Source organism: Pteropus medius, unplaced genomic scaffold, assembly GCF_902729225.1.
Source record: "Pteropus medius unplaced genomic scaffold, Ma_sr-lr_union100, whole genome shotgun sequence".
NCBI classification, from domain to species: Eukaryota; Metazoa; Chordata; class Mammalia; order Chiroptera; family Pteropodidae; genus Pteropus; species Pteropus medius.
This window is the reverse complement of record NW_024349803.1, coordinates 13,905,640-13,932,132: the sequence shown is the minus strand read 5'-3', so window position 1 is coordinate 13,932,132 and position 26,493 is coordinate 13,905,640. Positions and strand designations below refer to the sequence as shown.

Below are 26,493 nucleotides of genomic sequence, written 5' to 3'. Positions count from 1 at the left end.
CATCGGCCCTCATTAGGCTGTAAGAGCAGCACTGCAATCCATAACTCCCAATTTCCAAGATTTCTATTCATTGTGGCAATCTCATTGACTTCCTATAAAGTATTAAAAATTTAAACTTACGACAGAGAACTAAATAACAAACTCTTGCCTTCTATCTTGAGGTTCCAAGTAAAATTTCATTTGAAAAAGGATCCTGCTTCAACAGAAAGTTTGAAAACTACTGAGACTGTGTGTGAGGGAGCTCCCCAGGAGCACCAAATAACTCATCTTCCCATCACTTCTGTGTGGCCAAGCCTTTGACTCTGGAAGGAAGACTTCTGCCTCTCCCGAGACAGGCCCGACTGAGCCAGGGCTGTCACCCTTCAAGTGCTGCCTTTTCAGCAGGTCAGCCTTTCAGCACTTCTGCCCTTCAGAGGATTTGGCTGCAGTAGGCACTGGGCATGAAAAACATGCTTCATGGTTATAGGAGGCACTTTCTAGAACTGGTCTCAGAGCTGATATTGAGTCTTCTTAGAGTATTCTGGGCACTCTCCAGTCTTGGGGCCTGGACATCTTTCAGGGACTGCTGAGGCAATACCTATAACAGTCCACCTGCTTCCTTGATACTCTATCTGCCCAGCCAAAAATGACCCCGAGAGCTCAGATTTCCTGGCCTGTGCAAGTCACAACAGCCTCACGATAAGAGTCTAGTATCCTTTCCGCTTGTGCTTAATTACTGACAATGATGGCAAGCTCACTCCCTCACGGGACTTCATTCAGTATAAGAAAGTCTCATCAAAATAGAGTACAGCAGAACTTAAGGTCTCCGAGCAGATTCTGTAAGGCAGGAGTTTTGTCAGTGTGTCTTGTTTTCTTAATTACAATCATGCAAGCAAGTCTACAATTTCAAGTTCTTGGGTCATGCCTTGAACTGAATGAATTTCCCTTGGGTCCTATCCAGGGCTCCAGATCAACCTCATGCATGCAGAAAATGAGTTTGTTTACATAGAGACCAGCCACATCATCCTGAAAAACAATCTCAACCCTGAGACATTCATCTTGCAGGAAAAGAGCCAAAGACACATGTCTCTCCAAGACAGGGAACCACCACAGTTCTCAGCTGCAAGCTCAGAATTCCCCGACACATGGCTCAGCGGCTGCCTTCATCTCTTGGAGGCTGGGCGGTCTTGGGGCATTCTCAAAGGGCCAGATGAAACATATTAATTCATCACTCAGAAATTATTATGAGCTTTTTATCCTGTTGACCTGCAGTATCGTAAGCACAGATGATAAATTCCCCAAGGGCCCTTCCTGAGCCTAACAAGGCGATCTAAGGAGGTATTAACCTCCTGCATAATATCATCCCACTGACTGTTACTGCGATAGTGTGTGCTGTTCCCTTTCTATACAGTTTCACATCATCCCCTGGCCATGTGCACCTAAGCGAGTGGACTATCGTTGTAAGCTGTCCATTCTGAATGCCTATAATAAGGACGTTTCCATTCTGAAGATTCATACCCCATTGTATGTCTTTACCACTGACATTTAGAGGGTCAGTTCCAGGTGAGAAGTTCTTGAAGGCGGTGAACCAGAAAGAGGGAAGGGCTCATACCTAGAAATGCCTTCCTTCCGGTCCTAGCTTCATCACTTACTGAATTACAAGTCATGTCACCCCTCTGAACCTCAGTCTCCTCTTTTATTAAAATAGTTAAACTGAATAGCTACTTCCAAAGGGACATTCAGCAAGTTAAGTGAAATGATGCACATAAGAAAGGACATCATAGCAGGATTGACAGCACAGGTGCCAGAAGCTGCCCAGGTTAAAATTCTGGATCTGGGTCCTTAAGTTCTTTATACCTTAGTTTTCTCATCTGTTGAGTGTAGACAAGCAAACAAACAAACAAACAAACAAACAAACAAAAACCAGTACATGCAGGGTTGCTTTTCTGATTTACTGAGTGAACATACAAAATATAAAGAGTCTAAGACAGTGCCTGGCATATAGTGAACGCTCAAGAAAGCCTCATGTGCTGTGGTACACAGCAACAGATGTCCTCCTAGCAGCAAAGCTCACGACGGACAGTATTATTTTTTAATACCTGGCAAAGCCCTCGTACATGCACCCTCTGGCTCCTTATGATAGCTCAGTGATGAAGAGACCACTTGAACAGGTGAGGAGACTGAGGTTCAGATCAGAGGTAAACTGAGCAAAGGGTAGAGCTGAACTCGAACTCATTTCCTCTTCCTGCTGTGCCACACTGCCTCTCTGGTTCTGTCCTATGCTGCTTAAATGCCATCAACCACCCTGATAACCCTACACTGGGGAGTGCCAGCCAGCCAGAGATTGGGCTAACTCTGCTCTGAACGACTGTGCAATAGCCGTGCTGGGAGGCTGTCATACTGCAGAGGCTGAAGAAGCTAGGTCCTGTTGTCCTGCATCCATGCATGGATGTTTACACACCTTACTGGGGTGGCTTCTTTTCCTCCATTCCACCTCACATAGCTAACAATAATTGTGCCAGAGCACTAGCCAATCACATCACTCCCTTCCTCTAAAACCTTCAATAGCTTCTTATGGCTCACGGATCAAATCAGTTACCATAAGGAGTACAAGTCGAAATGCAGAGCATTCCTTTTCAAGAACCTCCCAAACCTCATCACCTCCTACCCCTCCTCCAGTGTGGCTAGGCCAGTCTCTTCTCAGTTCCCTGGACCACTGCCATCGTCTGTAAAGAGCATTCAGATGGAGAACTCAGAACTGCTGATTCCAAGAGCAGTCACAGGTTGGAGAGAGAACAGAGACCTAGATACTCAAAACTCATATCGTCAAGGACAGAGCCAGGATCTAAATTCAAACCTTTTTACACTCCCAGACCATTCTCCCATAACGAATACTCTTTACCGCATTTTCAAATTATTTGCTGATCTGACTCTAAACATACAAGTCCTATAAAACAGTCTGAAGAGTTCAGACAATTCAAACATTTTAGGATCCTAACACTTTCCTCGAATGGTGTCTCATGAAAGTAAAATTCAAATCTTTTACAAAGGTCCTTGCCTACTCCATCCCCTATCACTCTCTCATTGTGTTCCGTACTCCAACCATGCTGGCCTCCTGGCCTCTCCAGAAACCCCACAAGGGCCCCCAGTCTTAGGACCTTTAACCCTGCTGTTCCCTCTGCCCGGAATGCCCTTCTCCCTGATGACGTCTGATCATTATTCAGGTTTCACTAAAATGTCACTTCCTCAGAGCCTTCCCTGACCACCCTGTCGAAAGTGTCCCTTCCACCAACCACTTTCTATCACATTGCTTTTTTTATTTTTCATAAAAGAATCATCTCATCTCCAAAGAATGATGCCGTTATCTACGATTATTTCTGATTATTTCGTTTACTTATTAGTCTGTTTACTGGCTGCCTCTCCCCAGAATACCAGCTCTGTCAGAGCAGGGACTTGCTACAGTATCTGAAGCTCATAGAGCAGCACTTAAGCACCCAGTAGGTACCTGATATAGATTTACTGAAGGAATGCACTAAACACAGAGATGACTTCTCTTTGGCTACATCCTGTGCATGATTTGCTCATTCCCAATCAACAGGCAGGGAACAGTGAGGCCCAAATACATCTAGTACCATTCAAACTGGCTGGAACAAAGACCTCACTTCCTCTGGGGCTCAGCTGGTCCAAGAGACCTGCTGCTGACATTTCACCAAAGAACTCATGCAATGAGACTGTCTTCTATTAGTGAGAATTATTTTCACACCACCCACAGAGGGAAACCCTGATTTTATGAAGGTAAAACCACATTGTGATGAACACTTAATCAGGATTTCGTCTACGTTATAGCTCTGCAAGGAAAAAAGTAGTTGGGGGCCTTAATATCACGCTAGTAAAATGTTACAATAAGTGTGTTCCTGACACGATTTTCTTATTAGGATCTTTGCCTGTAAATTTTATTGCATTTAATTAAAAATTATTGCTAAAAGAAACAGCTGCAGATGGTCTTAAGTCAGAAAATTAAAAACTGAATATTCTCATCAGTCAATTTCAACAAGCTTAGTCACATGCATTAGGAATGTGATGGTTTTGAGATTATAATAATTTTTATGGCATTTCCAGGTCCTTTCAATGAAACTTAATGAAAGCTCTGCGTGAGTTCATTTGTCAAAAACATAGTAATAATAGGAATGCTCCCGGCTTACAGGCAGTTACAAAGATACCAATGAAAACTATGGCTGGGATGTACAGAAAATCCAGCCACACAGCTCTCGGGCACGGATGGAATTAGTCAGCAGGAGGCTTAGCTGCAACTCTGCCATACCCCCAACCAAGGTTTAGAGCCAAGGCTGTAATTCACCTTTGTTTTACAATGATGCGTATATTTGTTGCTGGAGCACAAAATATTTTTATTTCGTAAAAAATAAAAGTCAGGTTTCACTCTCTCAGGGAATCACTGCCGAAAAATATTTGTTGCATTCTGAAGATGCTGGGGGTACTCTGGGGGCTGGGGAGGAGGGAAGGAGTCACCCTTATGCTGGATTTTATTCTAGATTTCAGAATTTTAATAGCGGTCTCTCTGTTCTCGGTCTGGATTGCCTATACAATTACCTTCCCCAACTTTATGACTTGGCTTGTATCATTTAACTTTTTTTTTTAAGGACTGAATTCTTATTATTTCTTGCTATGTCTTTTACTGGAAACCAACTCAAATCTTTTCTTTATTTGGGACCAGATAGACTGTAACATATGAATAAAAGAATGAGAAGGGAACAGCGAAGGCAGACATAAGCTGGCCCTAGAGCTGACACTGGAGAACTGGGTTGCTGTGGACATTCTAGCGACAGAACTCCACTCCTCTCTTTTCCATGGCCACAGCCCTGCTTGGTCTTCATTTTCTCTGGAGGGGACCATTGCAACAGCCTCTTGATTAATCTCCCTGCTTTCCGTCTCTCCATCCCCTCCACTCTCCACTGGCCAACAAGGTGTCCGTGACAATGCACCATCCCCACTGTGGCACGCCCCCGCTGAAAATGCACATAGACTCCCCACTGCTCAGGGGTATGTACTAACTTTCCAAGGCCTTCTATACAAGGCCCTTCTCGGCTGGGCCTCAACCCGCCTCCCCAACTTCATCTCACAGACCTGCATTTTGAGCTCCATCTGAACACTTCGAGATTCTTTCTTAGCCCCAGACTCAGGCACAGGCTTGGGCTCCTTCTGGATTGTTTGTCTCCATCATGAACTCCTGTAACTCTGGCAATACCCACCTTACCTATCTCCAGAATTGTTTGGAGGGACCTCTAACAAAGCCTTTATAACACCAGGTTTTAAAGACCTCTAGAAGTCTCTCTTCCCAGCCAGACTGAAATGGCTTGAGGGCAGGGACCTTCATCCCTCTACTACCTAGAACAGTAGCTGACAGGTGAGTAGATGCTCAATAAATGTTAGGAGAAGTGAGTGAATTAGCTGAGCCAGTGCAACATTCTGCTGTAAGAACTGGAAATGAGAAAAAGGTGGTGTTTGAGTTTAGTCCTTAAGCCTTTCAACCCAATCTCCTCCATATCTTCGCCATGTCTGCAATGTGAACTGTTTTCCAGAATAAAGATATCAAGGTATCTTCTGAAGTAAGATTAAACCATTTTTACTGCAGCTTTACCTACTAAAAATCATGGTCCTATGTTTCTTTGTACGTTCTCAATCCTTTCCCCTATCTCTATATGTCGAAATCCTACTTTTCCTTCAGTATCCAGTCAAATGCCTCCCTGTCCATGAAGCCATCCTGCCTTCCCTCTGGACTTCTACTCTTTTGGTCCTGAGCATTTTCTATCTTGTATTTCAGGGTCCCTCCCCCCACCCCACCATACGTCCACTGAAACAAGTGATGGTGCCTGGTCCACCTTGCCATCTCCTTCCATACTTCACTTGGCACAGTTCCTTGCCGAAAATTACTCATTTCTCAAATGGTCATCGTCAATTAGCCAAAATGTTCAATGATTTTCCCACTCCTTATCCTCAAACTCTTGAGCATGCGATTCAAACTGAATTCTAACAAAGAACAGCTCCATCAGAATCTGGGCTGGGAGAAGAGTCCTGAAAGGCTGGGCCTTGGACTTTCCATAGCTCTCTCTGGAAGGCACGAGCACTCATGAACTGCTGCTCCCAGGTGGGCTGGATCATCCGAAGCTCCCCTAAGGAGCAGTAGATCCCAAACAGATGGCCTGCTCCGAACCCAGAGCTCTTGGCTGCTCTACAGGCATACCTGACCACAGGAAGGCAAGGGTCTCCACCATGGCCCTGAGGGATGGAAAGATATCTAAGTATCTCATTAGCAAGTTCAAGGAAAGCTTGTCAGTCTTCTTGACAAACTGCCAACAGAGCAACAAATCCAGCAGCTGTCAAAGAAAGGGGAAAAAAGTGTCCTTTCACTTTTCCTTGAGGCCTTTGGACCAATTAGCAAAGCCAACGTTATAAAAGTGCCTGTGCTAGCCTGTCTCCTGCAAGGGAGACACTTGGCAGATATCAGATAAAAACCACCAGCTAACATTTTGCGACCACAGAAAATGGGTAATGAAAAGAGCACTGGACTGAGGGTCAGAAAGACTTGGGTTCGAATCTTGGTTTAACTACTTACTACCTATGTGATAGAGAATAATCTATATCAAGGGTCCCCAAGCCCCAGGCCACCCATGGCCTGTTAGGAACTGGGCTACACAGCAGGGGGTGAGTGGCTGGTGAGCAAGTGAAGCTTCATCTGTATCTGCAACTACTCCCTCGCACTGGCATCACCACCTCAGCTCCACGTCAGATCATCAGGCATTAGATTCTCATAGGAGCACCAGTTCCTGGTGTCAAAAAGGTTGGGGACCACTAGTCTACATCACTTCACTGGGCCTCGGTTTTTCTCACCTGGAAAATAGAGACTGGAAATTCCTAACATGCCTAACTAATCATGAATTATAAGTGAAATCATAGCTATAGTCAGAGTCACAGAGACAGGCATTCCTATTATGATAATGGAATCGTAATGGTCCTGCTGTGCCCTTGGTGTAAGAGGCTGCTAATAATGTCACGTCAGTACTGCTCAGGCTGTTGTTTGCATCCCTGACCCCGTCTCATGCAGGGGTTAGAACTAATGCTGATGCCACACCCCACTGCTAAAGCTTGCAAGTTCATGGTCTCAATTTTACTGATGTGATATCGTGAACACTGAGTCAAACATGCAGAAGAACAGTCTTGAGAGAGACAGAGACAGAGATAGAAAAACAGAGACATCCCAGAGTAACAGGGATTAGACTCTCCATCCATACCTCTGGAGTCAAATTTGAATACTGCATCCATCACTATGTGACCTTGGTCATGTCACTTAATAACAGCTAATGCTTACTTATCATTTCACTATGTGTTGTATTAACTCACGTAGTCTTAATGACATTATGAGGCAGATACTATTATCATGCCCTTTTAGAGATAAAGAAACTAATGCAGAGAGAGATAAGTAATTTGTCTCAAGTCACACACATAGTAAGTGGTGGCGTGTAGACTGAAATCCAGACAGCGTGGCTCAAAAGTCTATCTCTGAGCTCTCACAAGCTCTCCCTGGGCTGCAATGTTTTCAACTGTAAACATAAAAAGCCACTACATATACACCAAATCCAATACGCATTAATGAACGGAGAGAGCTCTGGACAGAAAGATATGAAAGCCAGTGTGGTAACATGTTAATGCTATGCTATAGGGGGTGGGCATACAGACATTCACTGTATGTAAAAACTCAATTCTTCTTTAGGTTTGAATATTTTCATAATGAAATGTTGGAGAAAAGTGGCATCTGTGATGTATATAATGTATATAATGCTGTGATTAAGGAAGACTCAACATCATGCATAAAACAGACATAAATTACGGAGTTTTAAATGAGACATTTAGAACAAACCAGTTTTTATAGTGTTTTGCATCAACCGAGTATGTAATAAATATATACAAAGCATCTACCACTGTGTCGCTGAAGATAGGAACTTAGTAAGTGATAGTTCTTTCTGGAACCCTTGTGAAGCTCAAAATCACCAATTCACATGGAATCATAAAACCCCTGGTCATCAATATCCATTTATCAAGCTCCTGGCGCATAACCAACATACTGAGATGCCATGGGATATTCAGAAGTCAAGACTGGATTCCTCCAACCAAAACATCCTATTTGAAAAGTAAGAGTGTTAGACTAGACTTCTAGCCTCATCCCCTTTTTTTTTTTGTGCATAAGGGTCAATTTAGGAAAAAAGGAATATTTGGGGATACACTTTAAAGGATGACAAAAGCTTTTTTTGTATACCATGGGGAAAATGTACACGGATAACAATGTGTACACCTTTATTTTATAAGATAGAAGATCATTAATAAGAATATTATTATAGCTCCTAAAATGTTACATGTGCGTATACAAATCTCAGGGGAAGTAACTGCATAGAAGAAACTTTATCATCCATTAGCCCCTGAGCTGCTGCTCTGATTTAGGGGTCCCTAAAGGCTCTCTGAATTCTATTATATACTCCTCAGTTTCTTGAAGGGAGGTACTTTTAGTGGAAAAAGGACCTGTATTTAAATAACATTGAATCACACCACGAGAGAGTTATTCCCTTTTCAATCCTTAAGAATCCTTCTGATTATGCCAAGTAGAAAGTCTCTGTGTGGTGCCAAGATGTCTTTAACACCTCTCCCTGTTTAACAAAGGGACCAGGCCTTCAGCTCACAGCCTTGGCAAGTAATAACCTCAAGCTTGACTTTACCACTGTTAGTTTACTTTCCTTTGTATCTTATTTGTACAGTTGTCTTCTATTTACGGCAACTGATACTGTTTTTCCATTTCCCAATAGTGACATAAAATTTCCTTTCTAAATATTTCTTGTTAAGTAAAAAAGATGATTTCCTTAAAGACAAGTAAGAGTATAGGTGGTATAACAGAAATAGAAAGGTGGTACAGGAAAGGTGGATGGTTGAGAAATACAGTTCTGCTCCAATCTTACCATTTTATAGATGAGCAAACTGTGGCCCAACCCTTTCCAAGATCCCACAGGAAGTCAGTGACTGAGTGGGCTTTGAACCCACTTCTCCCGATGCACTGTCCTGCGCTCTTTCAGGATTGTTGGTATTCATTTTGATTTTTGCCTCTGATCCTCATACTCAAGCAAGGTGTGGAGACAGGACAAGGAGCAGAAGGAGGAACTGCCTCGCCACCCACTCAGCCTGTCCAACCTGAAGCACCGGTAGCTATGCATCTCAGATCAGCGGTACCCTTCCACTAGATTCTCAGAGCTCCTATTCAGGCAAAGCAACAGTGGGGCCCCCTCTCCCATAGCAGTCCCTCGTGCCTCTCGACTTGATGTGTCTGAAACGTCCCGTGCCCAGACCTGTTCCAGCCCAAAGAGGAGATTTTTCTCCCCCTCTGCTTCCATCTGTTTCTTGCAGGAAAACGGAAGAAAGCTTTGCTCACTGATTGATCTCCAGGAGGATGTGGTTCCTGCACAGGAGATTTATCCCAGTCAGTCTGGCCTTTGGTGAAATAGTATCAGAGTGGGGCAACAGTGCTTTTGAAATTCAGAGTCTGACAGTTCAGGATACTCAACCAAACCCCCAGGCTGTAGCATCAAATGTGAGATCACGCAGGGAAAGCACCTAGCGCACGGTAAGCAGTCAAGATACGGAAGTATTAGGATTTTCTTGGGTATTTTATTCCCTTATAGTTATGTTAGTTTGAATGAAGGAATCTTTTGTTTTGTTTTTGGACAAAGTACAGACCAAGGCCACAGGCCTCTGCATATGGCCAACTAGCCTATATACTGCATAACGCCAAGGGGGCACTACATATAGATTAAAAGGTGAATGTAGCCTGGGGTCTCATAGTGAGCAGCATGCACAAACCAGACAAGGCATCCCTTCCCATAATTCACTGCAAGTTCCTGAACCAAGAGTCGGGAAATTTGAGTCCTAGAACTGATACCTCCACTAGTTCGCTGAGAGACCCTTGGCAAGTCCCTTTCCCCTCGTGTGTCTCAGTTTTCTCCTCTGTAACAAAACCAACTGTCTGAAGTTCCCCTCCAGCTATAAAATTCTGTGATTCTACAGAAGCAGATATCAATTCTGAAGGGCTGTCATACACAAGAGAAAACGGGCTCACTCACCGGGCTTGAGAGAGGAGAGCCAGCATGAGTGGGGTAGGGATATTAAAAGGAAGTAGCTTTTGCCTCAGTCAGGGGAGGCAGGTCTGGGGAGTAGTGAATTCCCTGCGGCTTGAGGAATTCAAGCACAGACTCGGTCAAAAGAGAGACCTGTTAGAGGTGGGAGGTTTGACCATATGCCCTGCGAGATCCTTTCCACTATGGAGATTTTGTGGTTTCACGGTTTGGTTATATTTTCACTAGTGCTAGGAGGCAACTGAGCTAGGGCTTGGTCTCATCAAACCCTGCTGATAACTACTGATGCAATGACCTTGTCGGCTCTGCCTCTTGTCCTCGTCACACACATTCACATTATCCGAACTAAACTCAGCCCTTCCAACAGCGCTAGTGTTTTGGTTATCTCTGCTCCAGCAAACGAACCCTTTCATCCAAGAAAGAATTAATTAATAGTCTTGCCTGGGCTTGGGGAAGGGAGAAGATGGAACCAGGGTGGGGAACCATGTGAAAAACTCAAGAGAATAAACCATACAAACACCTCTAGCATCTACGCTCCAGTGACGGCTAATGCTAATTGCAAATCATTCTTATCTATTCGTTACTGCAGGTCCCCTAGGAAGCCCTAGCAGAAACATCTGTCTGGGACTGGGCTCAGTTAGCATAAGCAAGGGCAAAAAAAATCAGGATTTCTTTTAAAATCACAACTATTTTGGCTTTTCATTAATTCAGATCAGGTACCTCCAAAGAGTGTAATGGTTGGGATAGAGAGGCATCACTTTTAAGTTGCATCCAAATACATAAGGAACGGCAAGATTTGGCAATTATCCACTTGGGATGATTACTAAGGGCATTCAGTTAGTCTTGGAAAGGTGGGGTCAGAAAACCCCCACTGTTGTCAATAATTTCAGTGTTTCACTCTCACTTCCAAGGTGAATGAGTTCCCGCAAAAATCAGCTTAGATATACCTCTCAAAGACTTCTATTCAGAAATTTAGCTCAGGGCACCCTTGGCTTTTTAAACAATTTAAATAGTCTTTTCTAGTTCCCTTCAATAGAGAGTATATGTACATAATAAAAATGTATCAATCTCAATTTAGGGTATTTTCCTGATGGTGAAAGATATTTAGTTTGGCAAGATTCCAGAACTTTCTCTCTTGGTGACTTTCCCAGAGGGGAGTAGCAAAGCCATCTACCTAGATGAGAAATGTCCCCCAAATAATGCAAATATACATGCTCACATTTGTACCAAATTTGGCATTTTAGACAATACTTTCACATAGATTATCTACTCTGATCTTCTCAAACACTGTTATAAGGTAGCATGAATCCCACTTCACTGACGAAGTAACTGAGGTTCACAGAGGTAAAGCCACTCACTCCAAGTCACAGAGCTAGAAATACAGTCTGAGGCAAAAAAGCAAGTCCCTTTTTCCCCTACACCAAAGTTTATTTCTCAGACAGTTACATTTGCTAAACAACAAAGAAAACTAATTTCATGGTACCTTTCTGCTTCCTGGTCTGTGCTCTGCTGTTTACTCTCAAAGGCGTTGAAGCTGCTCATGTCCACGTAGCCATCATTTTCGTTTGCTGTGGACAGGGCTCTGCTCTGATCTTCAAACAGCTTCGTAAATGTCCCAGCCCTCGCAGGCCTTCGGGGAGGGATCTGGATGTTCTCATAGTCCGAGTTCATGGCTGGAATATTCTCATAGTCCGAAGTGTCGGCATTGGGGAATGAGATGGACCGGGGCTTGGTCAGGGGCAAGGGCAGAAAGGGGGGCCGGGAACGGTCTTCGAAGGACTCCACTCGGGACACCGTCCTGCTGAAGGGTACACCTTTCCTCTTGCCATCCCTGTAGAAGATGAGGGAGGAGGGTGATTCGGAAGCCCGGAGCTTGCCAGTCCGGGCCTTAAGCTGAGGGGAGTTACTGAGGCTCCTGCGGTCAATTTCGAGAAGCCGGGAAGGCCCGTGGTAGCTGGATTCCGAAGAGGACCTGGAAGAAGACACGTTGACATCCACATGCACTTTGTTCTCAGTCTTCTTCTTAAATGTCAATGCCAGGAACCGCTTAAAGGATGACTTCTTCTTCTTGCCGTGCTTGTCTGGGGGCTCGCTCTCGATCAGGAGCGAAGGAGAGCTCTTTGTGATGGGCTTTTTGGTAATGCAGGCCAGGTCAAAAGGTGGTGGGATGTCAACCACAGAAGATGGTGTGGAGGTGCCACTGGACGGAAGGTGGTTCCTCTGGGAGAAACTCCCGGAGGAACCAATCACACAGGGCAGAGAGAGATTGTCATCTTTCCTTTTGATCCAATGGTTGTCTAAGCCAGACGCCTCCGGCTCCCGGTACACAGAGACTGGGATCTCTCGGCCTTCCACAGAGAATGATCGAGGGTATAGACTGAAGGCTCTGGGCTTTGCTGGCAAGGCCCTGCTGGCTTCCAGTGACTTCCCCTCCAATGACAGAACCATCTTTCTTGCCTCCTCGGTGGCACCTCCAATGCCAATGGCTGATGAGCCAACTTCTGGTCCAGTTTCTTCCGGGACAGTTTCTGGGACGTAGCCAGCCACCTTCCCAGAGTGGGGCCTAGCCCTTGAGATGATGTTCTTCCTGTCGATGGGGACCAGGCCACCCTCAGCATCACAGTCCACTTCTTTCGTGCCATAACCACTCAGGGTGTCTAATGAAGCCTGTGTCTCAGGCTTTTCTCCCTCTCCAGGGTCAGCTCCGCATGCCAGATCGACTCCCATCTCGTAGGGATTGGTGAGCGCGTCGTCTACGGCATCTTCGTCCTCTGACATTACCACCACATCGGGGACAGAAGGGCCCTCCCCAGAGCCACTCTGCAGGGAGCCATGCTGGCCACACAAAGTTCCAGCCACTGCGTCCTGCTTTGCACATTCCCCTGACTTTGCTTCCTGCTCTGACTCTAAGCCTTTTGCTGACTCAGAAAGGGGAGCATAGCTTTCGCTACAGAAAGAGGTGCTCTCAGTAGGGAAGAACTCGTAGGGACTTCCTGAGAGTGAAGTCATGAAGTCATCCATACAGTCACCTTCGAAAGGAATGATCTGGCAGCTCTCCTCAGCAGGATCCTCCTGCACGGCGTCTTCACCTTCTCCAGCATCTTCTCCCGCCTCTTGGGTGACTGCTTCCATTTCTTCTTGGTCAGTTTTCACATCTTGGTCAGGTGGTTCATCCTGATCATCCTGGTCACCACTGCCTGTGGCGCCTTCACACTCCTCCTCAGAGATTTCAGGGCTGTCTACGGCTGTCTTCACCTCCTGGACACCTGTGGCCAATTCTTCATTCTCCAGGGGTTCCTCACTGGCATCTTCTGCACCCTCCTCGGTGGGCCTATCAAAATCCACACACTCATCTGGCTCCCCTGGTTCTTCATTGGCACAGCCTACCTCACTATCCTCTTCTGCCTCCCTGGGTGTCTCAGGGGGGCTGGGATCCTTGCCAGGAGCTGCTGGACCCTCTACATTGACTTGAGTTAGAATGATATCACTCGGAAAGACCACTTCTCCATCCCAAGTGCCCCTGTCCTCCAGGTTGTACATGTTGTCTTTTTCTGCCAGCTTCTCTTCCTCCTCACTTGTGAGCTTCTCCTCCTCTGCTCCTGGGTCTTGGGCACAGTCATCTGCCCCAACATTCTCAGGAGAGGGGGCTACACCTTCGTCGTCCCCTCCACACAGTGCAACTTCAGCTGGGGCTGACACGTCCTCAGCAGCTCCCGTGCCCTCCTCCTCACTTCCCTCCTGGTATTCCTCTTCCCTAGTGGCATCCGGAGCCACCATGACTGCATTCTCCACAGAGTCGCCACCCCTGGGTTCGTCCTCACTTGGCGGAGCCCTGGGGACCACGATGTAATCCTCATCGGCCTCAGTCTCGGGGCATTCCAGGTTGGACTGCTGCTCGTCGTAAAGCCCCCTGTCTACACAGAGCAGCTTCCCATTGCTGCATTTGTTCAAGCTATTGATCATATACACACTGGCCCTCCACTCGTTGGATGTGTCCAGCCTGGGCTTAGGGGCGATGGGGGGTTTTGGCCCCCTTGACATAGAGTTAGGACTGTGAAGACTGTCAGGCCGGGGTGACGAAGATAATTTGGGTGTAGTCACTGGTGTGAGGGGACTGACAGCCTTTGGCTTGGGAGCAACTGGTGGTTTTGGTGAATCTAAAGGATAAAAATAGAGAAAAGGAGAAAAAAGGTAGTTACCTTTATTTCTACTCCAACTTAACCATTTTTGAGAGAACAATGAAGATGATTTCCCAGCCCACGTCCACCCAATCCATTATGTTCTGCCTAGGTTTATGCCTCCACCATCATCTTTAAAATACCTCAACTTTTCACTGAAGAGTCACTCTGTAAACAAAGTGACTACGTCTTTGTTCTACACACAGTCCCACCAACAAAACCCAACGGAATGATATCTTGCACTCAAATAAAGGTGTGTATCATTGCACTCATTCATTCAACAACTACTTATTAAATGCTTTCTATGTGCCAGGTACCCAGGAGACAATGCTGAACTTGACAAGTCACCATCTCTGCTGCCCTCATGGAACTTACATTCATTCTACAGTTAATTCATTGCATAGCTGCATCTATACACACAGCACTGTAGATTACAGTCTTCTAGGGTCAAGAGGAGAAGAACATCCCTGCTGGCTACTCACAGTTGAGTTAGGGAGAAAGACTAACAAAACAATTAGAGGACAGAGCTGCAGGTCCTTGGAATATTATGACTGCATAGCCATTATCTCATTCCTTCAAGAATGATACACTAAAAGCTTATGACAGTGATGTATGATTCTTCTGAGGGTCACCTCTGAATTCTACATTTTTCAAGAATGATGTCCGGCTATGTGCCCTGCATCCAAATTTCATGGCATTCAAATTTCATGGCATCCACATTTCATGGGAGAAAATGTATGAATATTTTCAAAAGGTCTCTTCCCTTGTAGATGGTGAGGATCTACTGAACATGGCAGAATAAAAGATGTGGTACACATTGTACATACAGCAGGAGTTTGAGAAGCAAGAGTTGCCATGGGTAGGGAAGATCTCCTGGAGAAGGTAAAATTCTAGCTAAATTTTGCAGGATGAGAGGAACTTGGACAAATAGAAGGGTAAAGAGAGTAGCTGCCCACTCCCCTGGCCAGACTGTGGACAGAGTAAGGAAGGTAGATGTCCAGGAATCCAACTCCACCTGACAACCCTGCTTCAAAAGCACTGCCTGGCTCCCCACTGCCCATGGATTAGGATGTACAAGTCTCCCTTCAGCCCAGTATCATTTCACAGTTCCATCCCCACTAAGACTTGAGTCTGATGCGGAGCAGCCTCAGAATGCCAGCCTGGCCAGAAGGAAGGCGGAGCAGAGGGCTTAGAGGTCTGTCAGCAAACTCTTCTCCTCCCCATGCATTTGATTCTCAGGTAAATCTTTGCAGCATCTAATCCCAGTCGAATCTAATCCGGGGCTGTCCATCAGAAATATAACGTGAGCCACATTTATCATTACATATATAATTTTTAATGTTCTCATAGCCACATTAAAATGTGAAAAAGAAACAGGTGAAATTAATTTTAACAATACAGTTTTTTCAACTCATTATTTGGAATATCATATGTAATCAATGACTCACATTTGGATAAACATGTCATCAATATACAAAATTTATTAATGAGATATTTGACATTCTTTTTTGAATAAGTATATTTTACACATACAGCATATCACAAATCAGACTAGTCACATTTCAAATGCTCACAAATCAGACTAGCCAAATTTGAAGTGGCTATGATACTGGTCAGCACAACCCTGACTGGAGACATCTCCATGGGACTATCCCATAGGCACCTCAATTTCAAGATGTCTGAAGCCAAAGTCAATATCATCTCCCTAAACTGGAAGGACTATGTAAAATTCAGCTGAGGCCCCAAAGGAAAGAAGAAAGGCCTGGAATAGTAATAATACAGGGTTACAAAGCCCATGCTCTCCATTTCTAAAAGGGCCTCATTTCAGAGCCTCTTTACTTGTACTTTGCACATACATCTAATGAACTTGGTTGTCTGGTTTCCCAGCGCACAGCTAATTAGAAGGAGTTGGGGGATAGGTTAGAGCAGGAACACTGCCAGCTGTAAGATGTGGTAGCTGACAGCAGGAAAGAGAGAAAAGAGGAACAGCTGTCAAAGTACCCACTGCGAAGGTACCCACTGCATCAACCCCCTAACACACCTACATTCATCTGCATCAATGCCCGGGCCTGACACTGAAATACAGAGAATAACCCAGAGTCTTCAAGATGTAGTATGCGACTTCCTAACTCCTAGTTTCCATAACCAATCAACTATGTCCTTAGTTAGAAAAATATCTGTCCAGATTAGCAAAAACAAAACAAAACAGAAAAAAAAAAAAAAAAACCCATCAATTTGGAGCTTAAACAGTTAAGCTCAATGTGGAATAACAGAGTGAGCCTTTGGAGCCTAGCTGATCTGGGTTCAAAATATGGCTCTGCCTCTTATAAGCTATGAAACCGAGACTCGGTTCCCTCATCTGTAAAATGGGTACAACAGTAACACCTACTCTCAAGGGGTTGTTGTGAAGATTAAAAATATATATTAAAAGTGCTTAGTAGCAGGCCTTCACATAGGAGTACACAATAAACAGTAGCTATTATTATTCTAATAAAATCTATCTTTTCCTACCCCACAACTTCCCCTGGTATAAATCTTGCTCTTACTTTTATATAAACATATAAAATATATTTGTATATTATGTAATATTAGTTTCAAGCTCTCAACATAAGGTGTCAGGCACTGGCATGAAATTATTCTTTGGGGGTGGGGAGTCTCATTTTTCATCCTTAACAGGTGGTATTTCATGTGGGCGCCATGAGATCTGACAGAGGGACAAAAGGGCCATGAAAAACGACCATCACCTTGGCTGCATCGCTCCCACCCTCACCCCATCCTTCATCCAATCAAGCTATTGATCCATGGGTGCCGTCTCCTTGGGAAAGGTTACAGTGGGCGTCTGAGGCGTGATTCTGCAAGAAAATGCCTTTCCCACAGAGACCCCTAGGAATGACAAGGACACAGTGTCCATGGCCTGCTTCCAGCTTTGAAGCTCAGGGAGTTTCACTTGCATCCACTCTGAGATCAAAGGATACCAGAATCACAAAGGCCTCGTCTGACCCCTCATTGGAAGATGAGAAAATGAAGGCAAAGAGAGGGCAGGTGACTGGCACAGGGTAACTCAGAAAATCTGAAGCAGGGCCCAGGTAGAACGTGGGTTTCTTGCTGCAGTCACTTGAACCTCTACCTTGACTTTCTTGCCACTGAGCATTTCCTTTACAGTGGAGACTCTGGGCTCTCAGCTTCTAGTGAAGCATAGAAGAGAAAAATGCAGGGAAACTGAGGCCAAAGAGACCAGGGACAGCTAGTCAAGTGAGCAGTTTACATAATGCTGAATCCCAAGCTCAGAAGTACTAACTGACCATAAAGTGGATGACTGGTCTTCATTTGCTCCCATCCAACTTCCTTTAATCAAATTTCATTAAATAGGTATTTACTGAGCACCTACTATGTGCTGGGCATTCATCTAGAATCTCTGGACACATCAATAAATAAAACAAAGACCCTGTCCCCCATGGACCTTATATTCTAGTGGTGAGAAATAAGCAATACGAAAGGATAAGTATATTACATGTCATATGTTAAATTATCATAAAGTCTATGAGAAAAGATTAGGACTTGGAGGTTTTTGCAATTTTAAATAGAGTGACCAGGATAGGCCTCATTGACAAGATATTACAGGAAAGGTTTGAAAGAGGTGAAGGAATCCAGGAATGACCTGGCATAGTCAAGGAGGCCGGAGTGGAGCGAGTGAGTGAGAAGGAGAAGCAGGAGATGAAGTCAGAGGGGTTGTGGAGAGGGTACAGATTATGAAGGAGCTTGAGCAGAAAGACTTGCACATTCTGGCTAATGTGTTGAGACAAAGAGAAGTGGCGAGGGTGGGCGCACGGAGACCACTGAAGAGCCTCTTGCAATAATCAGGGCAAGAGATCGTGGAGGCTTGAACCTGACTGGTAGCAGTGGGCGTGGTCAAAAAGAGTCAGATTCCAAATCTGAAGGTAGAGCTGGTGGGATGTACAGACGATCTGAATAGGAGGTATAAGAGAAAGAGAGGGGTCAAGAACAACTCCAAGGTTTGAGCTGAAGTAACTGGAAAAGTGAAGTTGCCACCAACTAACTTGGAGAAGCCTATAGGTGCTGGGGAGAAGAACCAGAATTTCAGTTAGCACATGTTAGAGTCGAGGTATCTATCAAACCTCAGTGGAGATGTCACGTGGGCCTTTGGGTATTTTAGCCTGGGCTCTCGGGATTGGTTTGGCTGGAAGTATCTACCACAGAGATGGACTTTAAGGCATGAACCTGGTGATATTACCAAGCAAAGGACTGTGGACAGAGAAAACAGCAGGGGCAAGGAGGGAGAGAGAAGGAGCCAGTAGGCTGAGGAGGGAGTAAAGAAAATAAAGGGAGTGTGAGGGATTCCAGCTCTGCTCCTTCCCTGCCTCCCTCACAAAAAAGGACCAGACAGAGCCCCTGCCCTCGGTACAAAGCTATCTGGGTCTCAGACCCACTCTCGCTGGAGAAGGCTCAGGAAAGAGGTAGCATTGTGGTGCACGGTGAAGGACAGGGAGGATTTCAAAATCGAAAAAGAGGTTGAGTATTCCAGGTAGAGGAAGAGAGTATGCAGAGGCCCAGAGGAAGCTGGATGTAAAGCCCTTTGGGAGTATGGTAAAGCGTCCAGTCTGGCTAAGCCTGAGTATGATGGGGGTAGAGGGATTACAGAATAAATAAGAGCTGGGGCTTCCTCTTCTGCGTAACTTTCTCACTATCTAGAACCCAGCATGGATGGAGCTGGTAGACCCTCTGCTGTCTCCTGACTCCCTCTGGCTGGTGCATGAACCTTCTCTCTCTCTGTATCACAGAGTCTGGGGGTAACACTCTTCCCAGCCTGAGTTATCAATGCCCAGGACCTATTGGCAATTTGCTATGCCTGAGGATGACTTAAATGCAAATACCCTTCAAGCCAAGATGCCAAGAATTAACTGGGGGGTGAAGTAACCACAGTGGCAGGAGGAAGAGATTTTTGACAGCTTCTGGTGATAGAAATCATCCCCAACCAGCCCCCTATACAAGTTTATATTTTCTTTCTCTATTTTAATTAAATATCTGTCACTCACACATTCATACTTGCTGCTCCCTTGTCAGCTATGTAGAGGTTCAATTTGAAGGGATACTGGATGGAGCACTGGACTGGGAGTCGAGAGCTCTAATCTCCACTCCTGGCTCTGCCCTTAACTGGAGGTGTGACTTTGGACAACTCCCTTCTCCTCCATGAGTTTCAGTTTCCCCATCTGTAGAGTGAAAGGACTGCACCAGTCAGTAAGTGCCTTCTGCTCTGGCCGACTACAGCCTATTAAACTCATGGTTCTTCTTATGCTGTCCCCTGACATTCCTGTCTTCAGTCCCCAAGTCGTTTCAACTGCAGTTCACTATACTTTCCCTGGAACTCTCATAACCATATGTTCCAAGAGTAATTATCTTCCAATTTCACCTTCCAATTGCATCTTAATTTAACTTTCATTCCTGGGTGCCTGCTGGAATGTCCACGCCAAGCCTGATGATTTCTAATTAAGCTGCTGTTAAGCTAGTCCAGTGATCCACAACAGGGCACTTACTGGGAAGATAGCATGGAACAGAGTGGGAAGAGCATGGGCCCCAGACTCAGACAGTCATGGACTCCAATCCCAGCTCTGCCACACATCAACTGTGTGATCTGGGGCACACCACTTTGCCTCCCTGAGCCTCAGTTTCTTTCTTGGTAACATGGAAGAAATACCTCCATTTTTCTTAAGGCTGTTGAAAAGTTCAAAAAAATAACAGACATAAAATACCGAAGTTAACTAGCAAACATTTCCTATGTACCTACTATGTGTTAGGCATTGGATTAAAAAGTAGGCTCTCAAACTGGACAGTCTGTGCTTCAATCCTGTCTCAGCTCTCCATTAAGTCAGTGATCATTAAATCCCTGCAGCTGTTTTCCTATCTATAAAATGGAGATAGCAAGAGTACTCACCTCATCGGGTCACTGCGGAAAAATAAACTGATACAAGTGAAACACTTAAAAGCAATGCCTGCTTCATAGTAAGTACCTAGTAAATATTAGCTAGTATTTGCTGGTCCCTTATAATGTGACAGACACCTATCATTGCCATCATACAGAAAAGGAACCAGATTTATATTGGAGACAAATTATAGGATGGCTGAACCCAAGAGCAGCAACTGCTGAGATGTCCTGGGACCAAATTGGCCCCTCGGTTTATTACGGTTCACTCCATCCCCCAGATTCTCAGAGAAGGGAGGGCTTGCCCACCTCATGCAGGGAAACGTGGGAAAACTGGAACCGCTCTCACCATTGTTTTAAAGAGAGTTTTATTAGGAGTATAGGAAAAAGCTAGCCTGGCTGTCCAGGCTGTGCCAGAATAGGCAGGAGGCGACCTTCCTCCAAGGAGTGGCTGGCCTGGTGCTGGGACCTGCTCCAGCCTTTTCCAGTCCTACGAAGTGACATCCCTGCCCCTGCCTCCCCACCGCCCCCAATCCTATGACTTACACTCAACTGTCCAGGTGCCCACATGCCCAGCAACAACAGGGCCTGGACACAGAGAGGTGACCGCTACACTCCCAAGTGCCAAAGTGGCTCCTTTTTCAGATCAGTCCAACCAATGTCTCTTGTCTGCACCTCACTCCTAAGACAATGACTTTTTTCATTAAAAGATTTTAAAAAGAAAAAAACCCACAACACACACACACACACACACAAACACACACACACACTCACTCACTCACTCACAGAGCACAGCAGGATATGGTTCTAAGACAGCCAAAATGGTGGCTTCCTGTTTCTTTAGGGATGTGTGTTTCGGAGAATGGCTTCAGACAAGGGTGTTGGTTGGGGAGAGACCTGCCTTTTACTAAATTCTAAGAGAAAAAGAAAAAAAGAGTGACCATCGCTCCTTGGCAGGCAGATGAAGTTAGCTGGGTTGTTCCCTTGCAAACTCGCCTCGGAGCGAACTTTCTGCACTCCGTGTGGATGGAGTCAGGAATCCCGGGCCTGGATTCCAGGCACCGCCCATCTCTGAGTCTCAGTCGCTAAATCTGTAAAATGGCACTCCTCTGGAGGGATCGCTAATATTTACTGTCAGACGCATTCTGGATTGCACGGAATCCCTAATCTGGGGAGTCAGATTCACAGGGCAGAGACGCCAGGGGCGGGAGGGAACGCGGCTCAGCCTCGGCGAGGAGTGTCCCCTCGGCACTCGGTCCCCTGGGGGAAGCACAAAGAGCCAGGGCCAGGGCGCTGCAAGGGAGGGTGAGCTGCGGAGGTGAATAATTTGAGGTTTTTTGGTCCTATCCGGAGAGTAAGCTCCAAGTCTCGGGGTCTGGGAAGAGAGAAAGGAGCAAGAATCCTCGTAAGGGTGCCGGCCGGGTGCTGAGGGACCAGGACTAGACCTCGGTACCGGGAAGAGCCTGGACGGATCCCATGTGCCAGGAGAGATCCATGAGGGGCCAGCGAGGCTCTGGAAAGGACCCCAAGGAGCAGGGGTGAGGGGCGCAACCAAGTTGCCTCTGCAAAGGGGGCGTCTTTCTCCCTTGCCGCGGGAACCCTCATTCTGAGGGCTGCGGTGGGAGTGGGCTGAGGGCGTACATGGCGAGCGCGCGGCCTCGCCGAGGGTGAGGGGGCGTCCCTGTGGCGGGGAGACTCGCACAGGGGGCCCGAATGATTCTCAGCTTCCTCGCAGAGGGGGCTCTGGACCCGCCCATCCCATATCTCAACCGAAGCCCAGAAGACTGGGAAGGTCGGGGGCTTCTCCGCCGTCTCTCCGGGCGCCCCGCGGGCTCCAACTTGGAACGCCCGGCCGGAGCTCCCTCAAGAACGAACCTCGGCGCCCGAGATCGCGCGGAGCCTCCTACCTGCTCTGTTCATTTTCCAGCGCGCAGAGCCCAGGGCTGCCCGTCGGTCCGTCTGTCCTTCCGTCGGAGAGCGAGTCTGCGCCCCGCCTCACTCCATGGCCGCCCCGCGGGGCCTGCACCCCCTGGTGCCCGCCCCGCCCCCCGGCGCGCGCCGGACTCCCCGCGGGGCGCAGGGCCAGTGGGGGGCGCGGGACGCGAGCCTCCCAGGCTGGGCGGGGCCGGAGAGGAGATGGGCGGGGAGGGGGCGCGATGGCGGGGCGCGCGGGGCGGTGGCCGGGGCAGCGCGCGGCGTCGCGTTCACCCGGACTCCGCGCGGGGCGTAGGGCAAGTGGGGGCGCGGGGCGCGAGCCTCCGAGGCTGGGCGGGGCCGCGCGGGCTGGGCGGGGAGGGGGCGCGAGCGCGCCGAGCGGGGGGCGGTAGCCCGGGCAGCGCACGGCGTCGCGTCCGCTCAGGATCCCGGCTCCTCGCGGGGCGCGCTGCACTCCGGCCGCCGCGCCTCCTCCCCCTCCTAGACGTTTCCTCCCGCTCGTGAAGAGGAAGGCTTTTTTTTTTTTTCTTTTCTGCTCTGTCAAGGATCGGGGGATCCGAGGGGCGAGGCGTCCCCGTGCACATTTAAAGGGGCCGTGGCCATGGGCACTTGGAGCCGCGTGAGGTTCAAGGAACTAGCATCGGGGCCAGAGGAAAGCGGGCTAGTTGGGCTTCTGGGGACTTCCTCGTCCCTTTCGCCAAATGAACCGTCCATCTTTATTTTCTACCACAAGCATTCATTGAGTCGTGCTCCAGGCGCTGTGCTGAGCACCCGACAGCCCCAAATTGTTGCCCTCATGGAGCTTAGATGGGAGAAGGGCAGTGAAGACGCAAGATAAAAACGCAATAAATATCATCTCAGAGAGTGATAAGTGCCTTGAGGGAGATAAACTGGGGTAATGGGGCAGAGCAGTGGTCGCAAAAGTGTGTGGAACAGCATGGGAATTGTTAAAAATGCAAATCCTCAGAATCCTCCCCAGACTTAATAAATCAGAAATGCTGTGTTTAACAAACTGCTAAGGTCCTTCTGATGCAAGCTGAAGTTTGAGAAACACTAGAGAATGGGTGATCGAGGAAAGCCTCCCAGAGGAGGTGATGTTGGAAAGGAGACCTGGCTGATGAGGAGCTTGTTTCGTTTGCTCAGCACACTGGGGCCAGCACCTCCCTGAGACTAGGACTAGTGTTGGGCAACATGGACGACCCCCACCAAGCCTCCACCTGGAGCTCCCCTCTGACTGTCCATGCAAACATAGGCAGATAGATAGTTCTGATTCCTGGGGCAGGCAAGTGTTAGGCTGGGACCAGAGTGTGCAGGAGCCTGTGGGAACTGAGATGGCTGCAGAGTGGAGAGAGTTCAAGCAAAGGGAAGGCCTTTCAAGTAGAGGGAATAGTTTGGGTAAAGACTTAGAGATGTAAAAAGGCATGGTCTGTTGGAAGAGCCTGAGGAGGTTGGCTTGGGCAGTAGAGAGTGGGCGTGTCCCAATATAAGGTGCAGAAGGGCTAGGGTAGAAGGTCCACTGACTGCGGTACCAAGGACTTCCTTCTGTCAGGTGGTCCCAGATAACCAGATGTTTTCATTGCGTAGATGAAACGCCTCTCAGCTCTAAGCATCAACATCACTCAGGAGCTTGTTAGAAATGCAGAACCTCAAACCCCACTCCAGACACACTGAACCAGAATCTGCATTTTACCAAGATCTCCAGATTACCTGTGTATGCATAACGGTTGTTGAAAAACTTCCCTAGATAACCCAGCCCATTTCTTTTTGGCCAGATGTGTTACCAAAGGACACAGAGTAGCGAAAAGACATTCCAGTTTCCCCAGATTTTCTCTAGGATGAGAACTTAATCCCTGATCTGTCTCCTTACTAATACATTGTTGGAAAGTTGATAGGTTTTTGGATATCTGGGGGCTTGTACCTAGCAGAACTCCTAATGCATATTAGGTGCTCACTAAAAATTTGACATGCACGAAGGTCTGATTTGGATTGTTACATGAGCCAGTTGATGCCTGGTACACAGAAGGCGTTTAATGCACACTTACTAAAGATAGGAATGAGTGAAATTCAGTCAGGTGATGTGGAAAGGCTCTGATGATGTTAAACTCTTTTTTTCCTGTCATTATGAAAAATCTTATATATTTTTTTGTACTCTCCAGGCATTTTCATACACCTAACCAGGTTTGCAGGATTTGTTTTATTTTATTTTCATCTTTTAATGCTCACAGCATGAAATTAGATTACGCATACTTTCAGGTAAGGGCCTAGGGTGTATCTCAGTTTCCTCAAATCAAGAAATGAATTTTATTCTTTCAAATGAACTTTTCATCTCTGAGCCACCACAGAGTCCTTAAGCCTCCAGCCTTTTGTGGAGAAACTTGTGCCTCTGAAATAGAAAATCTATGGCAGAATTTGTGTTGCTTGAGTTCTTAGTAAACTTTATGGATCCCTGCATGGAGCTGGTAGAAATGGAAGTAACAGTGGATGTGGGAGACATGCTGTTGCAGGCAAAGGAGGTGGAGGCAGTAGATGGCAAGGTGATAGAAGTAGCTGTGGAAGTCATGGTGAAGATAGAAGACGTGATATAGTTGTTGTTGTTGGTGGAGGAGATAGAGGTAGTGGAATTGATAGATGTGATGGAGATGGACTTGAGAAGATGATGGAGGTGGTAGAGTTGGTCAAGGTGATGGAGGTGATAGAAGTGGTGGAGATAGTGAAGTTGAGTGAGGAGATGGAGGTGGCAGAGCTGGTGGTGGCAGGGATGGTGACGTTGATCAAGTTAATGAAGGTAGAGATGATGAGGTTGAATGAGGTGATGGATGGAGGTGATGGAGCCGATGGTTGAGAAGGTGGGGGGATATATTTCATGCAAAAAGAAAACATGTTTTAAAAATTGAGCTTGTTTCTGGAATTAGTAATAAACCCAAATAAGCAGGGCAGGAGGAGGAGAGGAAGGTTCAGCTCATTCCATGGATGGCCAATGTTACCCTTCGCTGTAGGGCGTGTGCACAGAGGAAGGGAGAGCAGGGAGAGACTATAGTGCCTTGCTAAGCCCTTTCCACTACTGTTGAATTTGGGATTTGAGGCTAAGCAAAGTCTACTTGAAAAAGATCATAGCACCAATGACAGTTGGGAAAAAACACAGGTCTGAACTTGTTGAGCTGAAACCACATGTCGGCATGGAGTGATGGGCTGTGAAGCTGAACAGCTCATTCCTTTGTTTGCTTTTCCTAACACAAGAAAATGGATGTGAAAGACCATAAGGCTCTACAAACATCCGGTGCTAATTCTGGTGCTTGGACTTACTTAGTCCTTATGGAACGGAGCTGTAACCTCTCACTGAGCTTGAGAATGGTTGTAAATAACCACGAAGAACATGACTATGGATGGTGGGGGTGGGGTGGGGTGGGTAATGGCCATTGTCGCTCCTGTTTTGAGCCCTTTACCCATGTATTCGCCCAAGAATCCTATAAAGGGGTTATTATATTCCCTTTTCACACATGAGGAAGTGACTTACCCCTACAACTCAGCCAGGATGCATACCCCATTCACTCCGAGAACATGATCTGAGTTCTTAACTGCCAAAAAGTCCACCTAGGTTTTCACATTTTCCAAATCACTCTCACCATCTAAGCTCTTCTTCTCAGCAGACCATGAATCACCCAGGGTAGGTGTTATGCCCATTTGACAGACTAGGAAACTGAGGCCCAGAAGGGAAAATTACTGGCCTGGGATCATAGAGCAAGTTAGAAGAACAGCCAGTGGTGGAATCCACACCTCCTGACATCCAGGTCCAAGTGCACCTCTCCTCTAATGGCTGCAGTCTCTTGCTTTACCTTTTGAGGACAGGAGCCCCTTTTAGTTTTTCTGCAGAAGGGGCCGGGGGCGTACTACCTTTAAGGCAGATGCACAGCAGGAGTCAGGGCTCCCTACCCTCTCCAGGCCTTCCATCTTCCCCTTTCTTTTCCTCCCTTCTTTCTATCTGCCTTGGATGGTCAGAATGGCCAGCGGCTCCCAGCTTCATGGTAATGACCCAGCTCACGTTCGCAGGAGCATTGGAAGGGGCCTTCAAGGGAACTAACACAAAGGTTCTGATATGCCCAAAGAACAGCCAAGTGGGAACTTCAGAGCCTAAGGAACTTGGGGTGAAAGGCGCTTGGATAACTAGCGCATTGTCAAGTGAGGAGGCTGTGGCAATAACAGCAGGCAATAATAACATTGATAATCACGACAGATGCTGATAGCTACATCTACTGAGCCCTCTCTTCACATGCCTCTT

At 46.7% G+C, this 26,493-nt stretch overlaps 1 protein-coding gene across 1 annotated transcript in view; it reads right to left on the bottom strand.

Annotated features, from left to right (window-relative positions):
- FGD5 (FYVE, RhoGEF and PH domain containing 5) overlaps nt 1-22,347 on the bottom strand; it is a 114,636-nt gene extending 92,289 nt beyond the window's left edge. The window contains exons 1-2 of the mRNA XM_039837367.1: nt 22,190-22,347; nt 11,650-14,323 (exon numbers count right to left, since the gene is read on the bottom strand). Coding sequence (XP_039693301.1) covers nt 11,650-14,323; nt 22,190-22,202 — 2,687 coding nt within the window. The 5' untranslated portion in view covers nt 22,203-22,347. The remainder of the gene's footprint in view (nt 1-11,649; nt 14,324-22,189) is intronic.
- Between the last annotated feature and the right edge of the window lie 4,146 nt (nt 22,348-26,493).